Raw genomic sequence first — 12925 nt, forward strand, 5'->3', positions numbered from 1 at the left:
TTCTTTTCTTTTTCCTCTTCCATCAGAAGATGGATAATCCTCTCCTGCTTCAAAAAGAAATGATATTGGATGTAGAGGAAGCTGAATGGGTGAATACGAAGTCATCTCTGGAGTGTAGGATGAAAGCAAGATGAAGGAGAGCACAGAGCACATCACTTTCTGAATAAAAATCACAATAGGAATATCCAGTTTCTTTCCATAATCTCTTATTTTGTCTTCGTATAATATTGGCTTCAACTCAGAACTAGATTAAAATCCTGAATTCTTTAAATAAGTCAATTATAAGGTGAACAAGTTTCATTTTTCCCAGTTACATCCAGATCTGCCCCTTGTCTCTCTGATTTCTAAGTATTTTTACCATAAAAAGTCTGGCTACTCCAGATCCAGTACTCTCATTTTTTCTCACCAGAGGGGGTCCATCCACTGTCACATCTCCACCAAGTTTCCTCAGATTTCTTTTTTCTCATTTCCTCCCCAACTCTTTAAATCCCTGTGGATTATGGAAGTGAATGTTTCTCTAAGCTTTCCTCCACTTCTAGGCTAAAGAAGTTAATACATGTTCCCTGTAAAGCTCAGCCTCTTTGACCTTGTCAGTACACAATTTGTGTTAAACACTTCATTTGGTTGTGAAAGACTTTAGTGCTTCACATAGCTTACCGTCTCACAGTGTTAAGTGTAGATGCATTGCACTGAATTGATAAATCAATATAAATCTTATGCTACATTTAAAATAAAGTGTAATGCTTTGTCAGCTTTGACAAATTGTTTGGTCGGTGTGATATACTGATATTACTTTTAGTTTTGTTTTCATTACTGAATTTCCACATTGTTTTGTAATGTAACTCCATAATCTGTCAATCTGTTCCAGTTGGTTTGATTTTTGTGCTCCTCCCTCATGCCCCTATTATACCTATTAGTTAACTTGTATTTCTATCAATACTCTTTGAATCTGTCTTCCCAGCTTTTACTCCTGGTTACATTTTGTGCCATGTCAGCTGTGAAATTTTGCCAGATCAGCAACCTTAGTTTCTTAAAATCTGTTGGGTCCTTCATCCTTCTGTCTCTTACCAGTGGGCAACCTAAAACTATGCCCGCCAGTAATTTGGTTAAATAAAAATCCCTTATCTTTACTCATCACACAATTACAAATCCAACATTAGACTGTAAAATTGTTTCTTTTTTTTATTTATAGCTGGTTCTATTCAAAAAATAACATTCAAAATTATTTCCAATCAGCTTCGTTTTCCTGCATGCATAAAAAAACTCACCTGAAATACTTTGAGTTCTGTTTGACCTCATCTCATTACTAGATCTGCAGCTGTTGCCCAGCTGTATCCTTCCCCCTGGCCTGCTGACATATTTCTGACGAAATTTCTCTGAGCTGCTGCCAGTTTTGCTCCCCCTTCTACCTTCTCTATCATTTAATCAGACTCTTTCCTCTTGCTGTGGGGTTGATTATTAAATCACTAATGTCTCCTGCCTTCTCAAGAAAGCATTTCAAACTGCTTTGGGTTAAACCTGTCACTGGTTTATTTCTAAATTAACTTCAAGTTTGTAAGAAAGAAAGCTGCAGCTCCACACCTGCGCCAAAGAAGCTGGAAAGAAAAAAAAAAATATTTGGGAAAATAAAATAAAATTCAGCTTCCAACAAACTCATTCCACTCAAATCTAATTGCTGAAGGGATCAGAGGTTTCCTTATTTATTCAAATAAGGGTGCTTGTGATTAGCACAGGAAGCTTCTTTGTTCCTAGCCTGACTGCAGCACATTTAAATGTGCCTTTTTATTTTCAACTGAAATGTACCAAAATCACCACATATATAAATAATAACCTTAACATCTCATAGTAAATGCACTTTATAATAGAATGGTGTCAACTGTGGACACATCTGTGAGCTCAGGACAGACGACAGAAAAATTGACAAAAGAATGTACACATCTCACTGTAGGTGAATGAGTAAAATAAAACAATGAAAAAGAACCAGAGAAAATGCAGTTGGTGCTTGTTGCCTTGCAGCAAAGGGTTCTGGGATTGAATCCCACTCTGATGTTCTCACTATACATATGTGGGCGTTCTCCAGGTATTCTAGCTTTGAAAACATGGTTGTTGGGTCAATTGCTAACTCTAGAATGAGTCTGTGTCTGAATGTTTATTTCGGTGCATAGTTGTTTGTCACCCTGTCCTCTCCACCAATGATCACTAATCATAGGCAAAGCCTACCTACAACTTTGCAAGGACAAATATGTTTATGACAACAACAAATTTGTTTTCATGAAGTTGAATGTACTGTGCAAGCAAACATTCTGTTTTTGGGGCATAAAGAAAATCATATGTAGTTGTTTTAACTACAACTACATATGGCAAAAAATATGAAAACATTTCCGGACATGCAAAAATTATAAAACAAAATAATTCCACATTTTCTGGAAAGAGAGAGAGTGAAGACCTTTCTAGGAGATCTGTTGTTCCTTAAAGAGCTTTAAAACTTCCCTGTTTGAACAACATTTATGGACATATTAAGCTGACATTGCATGTGTATGAATCTATTGAAGTTAATTCAAACAAAATATTTATTTTTGAAAGTAACCAGAATTGCCATCACTGTGTTGTCCGCAAGCAGAAAATTAACCTGTGCACTACAAAATCATAATCAACAACAACAAAAAGAAACATAGTCAGTTATATCATGTTTCCATTATTCACATAGTTGCTTCATTTCTTTATCTCCCTGCACACAGTTCAGCTAGATGGTCCATTACCAAAATCGGTCTCTTACTTTCTAAAGGTCACGCAAATGAAATTCAAATTAGATACTGACACCAGGATATAGCTTTTGGGAATTTGAATTGGTTTCTTCTTAAACGGGAAATAAACATGTTTGAACTTTGTCAGATTTCATGGCTTATAAAATTGGAACATAAAGAAAACAATGTTTTCCATCTCATTTCTTTATGTGACTAAACCTTTTAGAGTAAAGCACTTATGAATAAAGTATACGGTTTCAGCTTTGTTTTCACTGTTTTTCCTCTCAATTTCATCCTGTGAACGGTCCAACAACCACTGCAGCTTGTTGTTCCCTGAATGTGAAGTAGCACAGAAAAAAGCCTGTTATTTCACAAAAACTGTGCATCTCAAATAACCGACATGTTGAATATTAGTGCACCACTCTCTACTTTATTTCTGCCCTGAATTAAAAATACTGAGGCACCAGTTGCTGCTGGATCAGCTTATTGTAAAACCAGCGAAACACATGCAACCTTCTGTCTTCAAATGAGAGGATAAAACTCACCATGATGACAAGATATTCAATTGATTTCCTTGTATGCTCAACCTAGAGTTATTAATCATCTAATAATACATTATGTTCAGCTGTAGACAGGGCTAACCTTTCTTGCTCTGCCAGAGGCTTTCCTGATCCGAACATGTGCTGCATGATAATCCGTCCTCACTGGACTTTGCAGCACCGTCAGACGTCACCATCCTCTTTTGATCTCTGACTGCCACTGTGTGGTCGTAAATATTTAACACCGCTTCCATCGTTTCCCACACCAGCTACAATACATTTTTATGCCTGCATCTTGTGTATCAAAATTTAAGGTTAAGATGTAGGTGTAACCGAAATCTCCCCACTCTAGGACAAAAATGAATTTCTAAAACAGTCAAGGTCACATTTATTGGACTTCTGCCGAATATGTGTGAAAAGTATCAAAATAAATACATGTTTTAATTTAGGAAAAAACAAAAAAAGAAAAACACATTTTTCATTGTTGAGTTTGAACTTGACTACAGTTACTCAGTTACAAAACAAGATCAGGTTAATTTGCCATGTTTTGAAAAATTTATCTTTAATTTCAGTAGATTTCAAATTAGTGAAAAAAAAATCACAAGACGACAGGGGAAACAGGATGTTCTCAATTACTGAGTACAATTTTTAAGATGCCTTGATCAACTTCAGTTCAAATAAAAAAATTTCCTGTTACTCAAACGTTTCTACAATGAAAGATCTGCCAATAAATATGGCACAACTGTAGAAAAAGCACTTTTGTTTAGAAAAGCCAGAGCAGGTTGCTTTGAACTCTTGTCTAAGGAGCAAGACAAAAATTAGATCTGCCTTGGCAAAAAATCAGGTTCTGGCAAATTTTCATCCTGTGTCATTCATCAAGATTAAAGAAAAAAAACAAAACAAAAAAAAAAACCTTTGTCTAATGACAAAGGTTTTTTTGTCATCAGAGCCTTGTTGTTTGATCATATTTCCCATTTCACCTTAAAAGCCAAATCAGGTTTTGACAGTTTGACATCATTTCAGCCTTTGTCATTTTCACTGGTGCTGAAACTATATTTACCATCTATTTAAGCACACCTGTTATTTTACATCTTATGGATCATATTGTATATTGCAGTAGCTTAAAAATACTGCAGAACAACCCATTCATAATAATCCTAACAATCTGTGGGATACAATAAAAACAAGTCAATTGCTAAGGATGCTAACTCTGAAGTTGTCATTTCTTATCAAACTCTTTTTGTGGGCAAGTACGCTACCATTGTAAAAAAAAAAAATACACATAGAGGATGTTTTTCTAAAACCAGAGTCATGTAAGAAAGACTGTTGCCTGTCTTTAATGGGTGGGTGAAACTGGAAGCACACTGCGGTTATAGGGAAGCCCGTAGATGGGGCTCATCTCTGTATGCCGCATGCTCTCCACCTTGCCAAGCTGCCGCAGGTGGAAGAGAAGGGTGAGCTTTCGGGTCATCGTCCTCAGCGCCAAGAAGGAAGCCAGGATTTGGGCGAGCAGGAAAATAAGATAGATGGAGTGGACGGCTCTCTCCAGAGGCAGGATGATAACGCCTTCATCTGTGATGAAGAACAGCAGCACGGGCAGCTGGAACGTGAAAGACAGGAGCCAGAAGGCTGCCAGGGCTGGCACCTGATGACAGGGAGGAAAGAAACAGAGTCTGGTGCATGAGAGTGAAAGACTGAGCAGTGAGATATGAAGTGCCTCCGTTACATCCCTGAGAAAAGCCACTGATGAATCAATATCTTCAGAAGTCCAGTTAGCAACTTCTTACAAGCCATGTCGAGAACACAAAACCACGTAGACAGTCTTCATCTCAAATTTAGAGATTAAGATTTGTATTAAAAGGGGAATAAAGAGTTTTGCAGGGAACAATACATGTTGAGACATACTGTCGCATAAGAACTTTTCTTGTGGTTCAGAATGGATGTGACTCTGAGTTACCTTTTCTTTAAGGTTGCCAATGTAGCCCAGGTAGAGTCGGATCACTTCAATCACTGTGACAAGAACCAACCCAGTTATGAGCAGAGCCTGGTAGTATCCAGGAAGATGGTAATACTGCAAACAGAGAATATTTTAGTTTACAAGAACACGATATATTAAAATGTGTCTCTGTATCTTCTGAGTGGTCCCCTTTTTTGTTTTATATGCATACAAAATAAGTATTATTTTCCCTGGGCCAAAGTCTTAAACTTTGGCTTCTTATTATATTACATACAAAACTCAAGAGCAAAGCATTTACAAATAGCAAGTAAGCCTATTTTTATTGTTTTAACTACATACTTTAGTATTTTCTCGGTAGAGCGGTTTGTAACCTCTGGGACAATATGTTGCTCTTTCATCCACATATCACTCTTAATGACTTCACATTTCATAATTTAATAAATCTTATTTACACTACATGCTTTTTTTAACATAATATTTTAAAAATAAATCTTTACAACAATGTTTTTTTTTTATAAAGGATATTTAACTACCAAATAAACAAATAGTATTATGAAGACTCTAGAAACTGAAATTTAAAAGGTTAATAAAGTTTATTGTGGCTTAAGGACAATTTTATTGAGTAAAGGTGAGGACTAGAGTCACAACATGAAAATACTTTTTTAGGGGAAACCACTAGGTGGTGCCACAATTAAAGCCATCCATCCATCCATCCATCCATCCATCCATCCATCCATGCTATTTATACATTTATAAATTAAAAACAATTTCTTTACTTGTTTCCATTTAATGCAGTTATTTCTGTCTGAAATTTGTTTTGAGAAATGATTAAGATCTATAGTGATTTTCCAAATACTTACTTTCACTTCCAACATGAACACAGCAGAAAACCACCAACAAGGAAAGTAAAACAGGTTGAAGTACAAGAGCATTTGAAGAGGAAGGTGAGAAACCAACTCGTTGACCACTGAAAAAGAAAATTCAGGGAATTTTAGATATTTTTACAGCAACATTAAAATAAGTGAGGTTTGTAGGGAATTGCATGTGGAATAATCTGTTTGCAATCCTAACCCAAAGAGGAGTAATGTGTAAGTTTTGAATCATAAAAATATCCCAATCTCATGTAACTACAAGAAATTTTAAAACATGTAAAGGTGAATTTTTATATGTTTAGTTTTGAGTGAATTTAGTTAACTGAAAATACAGTTATAAAATACAGAAAATACAAAAAAATACAAGAATGTGTTTTTGCTACACATGGCATTTGTCACAATGAGTTCTATTAAATCTACTTTAATCTCTCACAAGAACATTAAACTGTACATTCATATAAATTATGCAGGTAACTTTATTGGCTACGCTATTCATGAGTGCATAAAGAAGTTTAACCTCAAGTTCATGAGCTGAAACAACATGAGTGGCTGATGCATGCTATGCTACATGCTATGCTACATGCTATGCTACATGCTATGCTACATGCTATGCTTCATGCTCATATGCATATGGTGATTCAAATAAAGAAACAGTGTATTTGTTGACTTTTAATAATCTGAAAGCCATTATCTAGCTAGAGATAATGATATCCTTAATATAATACATCTCTTCAGTAACATGTTTTGTCAGACCATAAATTATTTTAAAGAACATTTGGTTCTTCTACAGTTTAAATATTGGATAAAAAATACCTCAACTTGTTTAGATTTCATCAACAGAACTGCTACCTATTCAAATTGCACCGAGCTGCTCTTGGATTTTTTTGTGCACATTCAAGATATGAACTGCTCTAGTCATCCTGCATTTTATCCAATAGAAACTCCTAAACTTGGTAGTTGTAGAGTGGTGCTTGTAAAAGAGCAGAGTAGTGTCTGTAATGTTAAAAACAGGAATTATAAACCGTATTAATTTGCCAGACTGACGTAAAAACCATTGGTGCTGAGTGTTGAACGAACCAGATGCATCCTCCTGCTCCCTGTTGAAGTCACTGTCCATTGTCCTGTTGTTTGTGAACACGGAGCCTCCCATGTAGGCAAGGCCCATCTGCAGGTTCTCCGGTACAGGCGAGTAAAACACAGGCATGGCGGCTCAAACCGTTGGTCATGGCAGAACTAACAATCCAAACACTTTAATTGTGGCGTCTGCGTCTGGGTCTGCAGCTAATTCCTGTTGTCCTCAATACTATAAATGCACAGTAGAGGTTGTAATGGCTACACAGAGACAGACAGTCCAATGCTACCGCTAATCAGATTATCAAGAGGGAGGCGGGCTGAGGATTAGTCTAAAACATTGGCATTATACTTTGTCTGTTAGTGGGTATTTTTCATGAGTAAATCTGTTTATATGCTTTGGGAATAAATTGCTATTTGAGTACCACTGAGTTCACATAGGGACAACAGCGACAACACTGGCAATTTATGCTGCTTTGTTCCTGGCAATTTGGTACAATGAACAGATAAAAATGGAATCTAGGTATTTGTGTTTTTGTAATTTTTATTTAAGTGTGTAAACAAACAGTAAGCCTCAAGTGTGCCTAACACTCTCCACACTGCGTCCAGCCAGCGAGTCCTCAGAATGGGGCCTGGCTGTAACAGTGTTGCCTTTTAGCCCCACTCATCATTAATGCAGCTGGGTTGCAGATGCAAAGTTTGGCCACATGGGGTCATCACAGCTCGTCCCTTGGTGCGTGCAGGGGGAAGTTCTGGAACTCCTCTGGCACTTTTTCCCCTTTCTGGGACCTCTTATAGAAACCAAGGGACTCCAACAGGCTGCTGATCTCATCTGCCTTCATGTTCTTCACGGGGACAGTCTGATGTTTCAGGAAACAGAGAGAAGAAACAAAAGCAAGGACATATCAGCTTCACACAGCTAAGGGTTCAGTTGGAACTCTGTCGGTTAAATACTGGAAATCATATTGAAACACATTCATGTTTTGACAGAAATTAGTAGGTAAAAAACAGTAAAAGGTTTCTTTATTCATAAATCAAAGTGGAGGATCTTTATTAGCAGTCATTGGGTGAGAGCCAGGGTGTAGCCTGCACAGATCGCCAGGCCGTCACACAGCAGTGGACTGTGAGAGGAAACCAAAGAACCCAGACAGAACCCACACATGCACAGGTGGAATATGCAAACTCCAGGCAGAAACCCCCTCACCCCAGGATTTAGTCAGGGACCTCCAAGATGTGCCTCTGAAATGCAAATCTTACCTTTACAACCTCATCCTTTTCATTGTAAAATATCAGACGGGGCTTCTTCTCCTCTGATGAGTCATACTCTAAGTTATGGCTGTATGGCAAAAAACAGATCAGGGAAAACAACAGGTAGGCAACACATCTATCTGTTTCAGTTGACTCAGGCTGACAAGACTTGGAGCACAATACTTTTGGAAAGCTCACATATCTGGGACAGGACTTAGCCAACAGCTTGAAGCCATGTCTCAGCAAGAAAATGTAGGAATGTGACAGAAGCAGAAGGATACTATAAAGCCGATCGCTCCATGAGGAAGTGATGGAGCTCAGGCATTTTCTTTATGGCTCATCCAACCACACTGGGTGCCTGCAAAATTGACAACAGACAGTTGTTCAAACTGGTGTGTGTGTGCGTGCGTGCGTGTGTGTGTATATGTGTGTATTTCATTGTGTGAACATTGCTCTTTAATCTCAACTGGAAACAACCTGCAGCTCATTCTTTGTTGTACTTATCCTTCTTTTTTTTCTTTAATGCAGAGATCATTGTTTTAATTTAACACATTCTCAGCAAGAAGTTTTGCAAAAACTTTTGTTGAAACTTTTTGTTGAAAAATAAACCTAGGTGATTTTTCAAAGTGATCTGTGTGTGTTCTATTCTTTTTAGTCCCACTCACCATCAGTTTAGCTCTGGCTATATCAAGCCGCTCCTCAGCTGCCGTCTTGTTGCTGCTCCCTAATGCTCCAGCAGCAAGTCCCAAAGTGAGTGCCAACAAGGCCCACATGCTAAAGATCAGCTTGTGTCTCTAAATCCTTCTGCTCAGGTTTAACAAGAAACGTGTAACTTTTGAATTCTGCTGGCCAGGTTTTCAGGATGGATGAGTCCATCAGAAACTCTTATGGGGTAGTTCAGCTCACCTGAGTTGAACTGTTTTTGTTCTTCCAGTTTTGCTGATATAAATTTACCCAGAAATGGAGAACACAATAGTAAATGTAGCCACCTGGTTCACATAGATGTAGTCGTATCGCCAAAGTCTTGGTTATCAGAAGAATCTGTCTGTTTTGATTTATTTAGCCTCCCTGGTTTAAGGAATAGTCTCCTCCACATCAGCAGGATTGCAGAAAATCCACAGAACATCTGTACTGTTATCACTTTTTCCCATACGGTACACGCTCCAGAAGATGTGACCCCTGAGAGCCAGCCAGATGCTCTCGTTCACTGACAACCAAAGTTCAGTCTTTGGTGATTGACCTGATTCCAACAGAAAAATAATGTAATTTGTCCATTTAAAAGTAAAACATATGTTTGATTTGTAACATCAAAATCTAATTTAAACTTTGCGAGTTTTACATTTTGCATATTTTCTCCTTAAAAAGTTATCCATATGTTTGGCTTTGCTTGCATTCAAATAGCTAAAGAAAATTTAGTAAATATTTAAATCAACATGTTAGATTATTTCTCAATGGAAATTCACAATTTCACAGAGATTTTTTTTGCCAACATTTTATCCCACGGTGTTTGCATATTTACTAACCTAGACCCTGGAGGCCCTCACAGGGTCTACTTGTGATGAAACACTCAACATGTGTTTTTTTCTTTGAAGGGGCCTCTTAAAATGATTAAAATTAGAGTGAAAGTTTATTCGATTTATCAATTCTAATCTGAAACGAGGAATTTTTATAGCAACTTAGAGCTTGTTTGTAGCTCTAAGTTGCTACTTAGAACATTTGAACAAAATGTTTACATTTTATTCAAAAGGTTAGGTTTGCTGAAATGCATCCAATTTTTCTTTTGCCAATTGCAGAGGAAAAACAGACTTGCTTCACTTTCTTCCAAATCACTTCTCAGCCATGATGGTTAAATCTTGCTTTAGTTCATCTGTGGACAGAAGTAAGTAAGAGAAGTTTAATATATAGCTAGGTCTTAAGTGGTCAAAAAACCTAAAATGGTGCCAGTTTTTTTGAAGAGTCGTCTCTTTCAGTCTACTGAATGCAGTAGGAGTGAGTCACAACATCTATTTCGAACCTTTCTAAGTTTAGAATGGGAACAGCGTCATAGTTCAGCTGCCGGAGTTTGTATCCACTGTTTGGTACTATATTAGTTTGGTCTGTTTTAGAATGGCATGTAGCTGGGAAGGTGAGTTCAGCCGGGAATCATTTGTGCTGGATTAACTTTCTTTGCTTGCCTACAGAAAGGGCTGGATTTAAAGACAGAACAGCACCACGAATCGTGGCTGCAGAGAAACAGGCTTTCAGCAAAAGATGCTGGGGTCTGCCATAAGAAACAGGACTAAACACAAAATAGATGGCCAAAAGATACTGACAGGCAAATGGTACATGTGGCTCTATAACTAAGTAGCTGGAGCAATGTATGGACTGTCTGTGTCGAGGATAGGCTGGAGGTAGCACAGAAAAACTGCAAGACAAAGCCAAGATCGGCTGAGAACTATAAGTACAAGATCCTGAGGGACTTTTAGATCCAGGCACAGGTGATGGTTATCCAACTGGACCTGAGGTTGTAGACAAAGCAGTGAGCCATATTGCTATATATCGGAATGCCAAGGAATAGCAAGAAAAAGAAACATAAGAAGCAAGCAAGCACTTATGTTGCCTGACTCTCCACAAATAGAAAAGTTGCGGAGAGTCAAGGCCTTGGTGGTGCCAGTGGTTGTAGGTGCACAAGAAAACCTGAAATAAAAGATTTCAGCATCGACTTTTAATACCTCAATTGGTAACAGTGCCATCCTATGAACAGCTAAGATTTGACACACACACACAAAACAAAACTCAAATCACTGATACGGTACCTAGGCCTGAAGTGGAACCATGCAGGCGAATAGTGAGAGGAGGAAGGTTTGTGTGTATATGTTTATTGATAGAGAGATACTATTGGTCTTAAAGGAAATCATCTGATTCACAACAGTACCTTTAGTACCGAGAGTGGCTAGTATTCCCCATTGTGTGACATGTAGGGTTCAATACAGTGTCAGTGTTATCTTATGTCTCTATATTTTGCTCATCCAAACACTGGCGCCGTTACATCTTTCTCCTGACTTTTTCTTCTTTACTGTCATTGCCACACTGCTGAAGCTACATGATAACCAATGTTTGACTCCATTGTGCTCTCCGCATGAAGTCAGGCTTTGTGACAGTGCTGCGTATTTGCTGTGTACGAACACCCTAAATGTGGAAAAAAAGGCTTCTCCTCACCAAGTTTATTCAGTCGCTTCATGTTGCGAGAAAAGCGAATTCATTAGGTCACCACAAGAGGGTGGTAACAGCTGTCTGTGAGCTTACTGGCAGTCTGGCGGGTAAAAATGTTCTTCCAATTTCTAGCCACAGACAGTTATGTTTCCAACAAAAATAAACATTCGTGCCTGGAATCCTGAAGCAAAACCATCTTGTTATCTCCATCTTTTCCAGACGCAGAACTGTGCAGTCTAGAGTTCTGCACCCTGCATTCAACTCTTAGGAATTACACGTCCAGAGGCAATAAAACTGTCCCCCTTTCTAACAAGGTTCCCTCCCTTTGGCATTTGTCATAACTCTGTAGGCTTGAACTGTTCCTGTTTTACATCTGCATCATTGTGTCTGAATCTTTTCTCACAATGGATCTTAACCTTGGAGAACTTAAATAGTTGATGTAAAAAAAAAAAGAGCAGCTCAGCACAAGAGAGGGGAGAACATACAATGAGCTGTGGGGGTGGGGTGATTCTGCTGAGGCCAGGTCTATACATGTGGATGTGTCCCATATGTGTTCACAATCAGCATGTTTTAGCTTACATCACATGGTGTCTGCCAGGAGGGGTTTGTTGTTATTAATGTGCTGACAAAGGGAAACTGTAGCCATTTATAACCGGGCAGTTATGGGGCTGAAACGCAGATGATGAAAACGTTTACGAAGTTCAGACTGAGCAACTTTTTCCAGCAGCACTTTTGGGTAAATTGCAACACTTGCAGCTGGAAAAAAGATCAAACGCCTAAACACCTCGCTCAGATCCTGCTTACTTTTGAGAGCTTGTTATGAAGAGACACACACTTCCTGTTGCTCCAAAGCACCGGATGCTGTCTACTACAGCCAGCAGGGCATTCGGTGGTGTGGTTGTTTTCCTACAATGTGAGATGTGAAAAATATGTATCTTGCATTGACTTCCCGTGCGTTACTGTTGGGTTTTATTAGTGAGCTCAAATACATGGAGGAAATCGACACAAATACGCTTTCAGGTATTTGCTGACTTTTGTCTGTGTGTATTTGCCTGTCTGGATCCTCAGGGTAATTGGCTAGAAAGTATAATACACCTCACCCTGCTGTGCTCCAGTCAGCACATCCAAAACCAGTTACCTTAAAAGGCATGATGCACAATTGCCATTACTTAACTAAGCAAGGCAAAACAGATAATTATAGCTTTGTTATAGAGCTAACTTGTTGTGGTAGTACAAATAAATCTTTATTTTGAAGTGCCTGCATGCTAAAACAGGGCCACCATGGTTAATTTAACTTACAGT

At 38.3% G+C, this 12925-nt stretch overlaps 2 protein-coding genes across 2 annotated transcripts; both read right to left on the reverse strand.

Moving 5' to 3' along the window:
• Positions 1 to 3646: 3646 nt before the first annotated feature.
• On the reverse strand, positions 3647 to 7494 carry LOC103134965 (transmembrane protein 17A). Its single transcript, XM_007547493.2, has 4 exons — positions 7190 to 7494; positions 6101 to 6207; positions 5241 to 5354; positions 3647 to 4928 (listed from the first exon to the last, which is right to left on the reverse strand). Exons 1-4 carry the CDS (start codon positions 7314 to 7316, stop codon positions 4620 to 4622), a joined length of 657 nt encoding a protein of 218 aa, XP_007547555.1. The 5' UTR covers positions 7317 to 7494; the 3' UTR covers positions 3647 to 4619.
• Positions 7495 to 7709: 215 nt separating this feature from the next.
• On the reverse strand, positions 7710 to 9317 carry selenoe (selenoprotein e). Its single transcript, XM_007547496.2, has 4 exons — positions 9097 to 9317; positions 8713 to 8789; positions 8441 to 8519; positions 7710 to 8043 (listed from the first exon to the last, which is right to left on the reverse strand). Exons 1-4 carry the CDS (start codon positions 9202 to 9204, stop codon positions 7900 to 7902), a joined length of 408 nt encoding a protein of 135 aa, XP_007547558.2. The 5' UTR covers positions 9205 to 9317; the 3' UTR covers positions 7710 to 7899.
• Between the last annotated feature and the right edge of the window lie 3608 nt (positions 9318 to 12925).

Source organism: Poecilia formosa, unplaced genomic scaffold (assembly GCF_000485575.1).
Source record: "Poecilia formosa unplaced genomic scaffold, Poecilia_formosa-5.1.2 Scaffold20, whole genome shotgun sequence".
Classification (NCBI taxonomy): Eukaryota; Metazoa; Chordata; class Actinopteri; order Cyprinodontiformes; family Poeciliidae; genus Poecilia; species Poecilia formosa.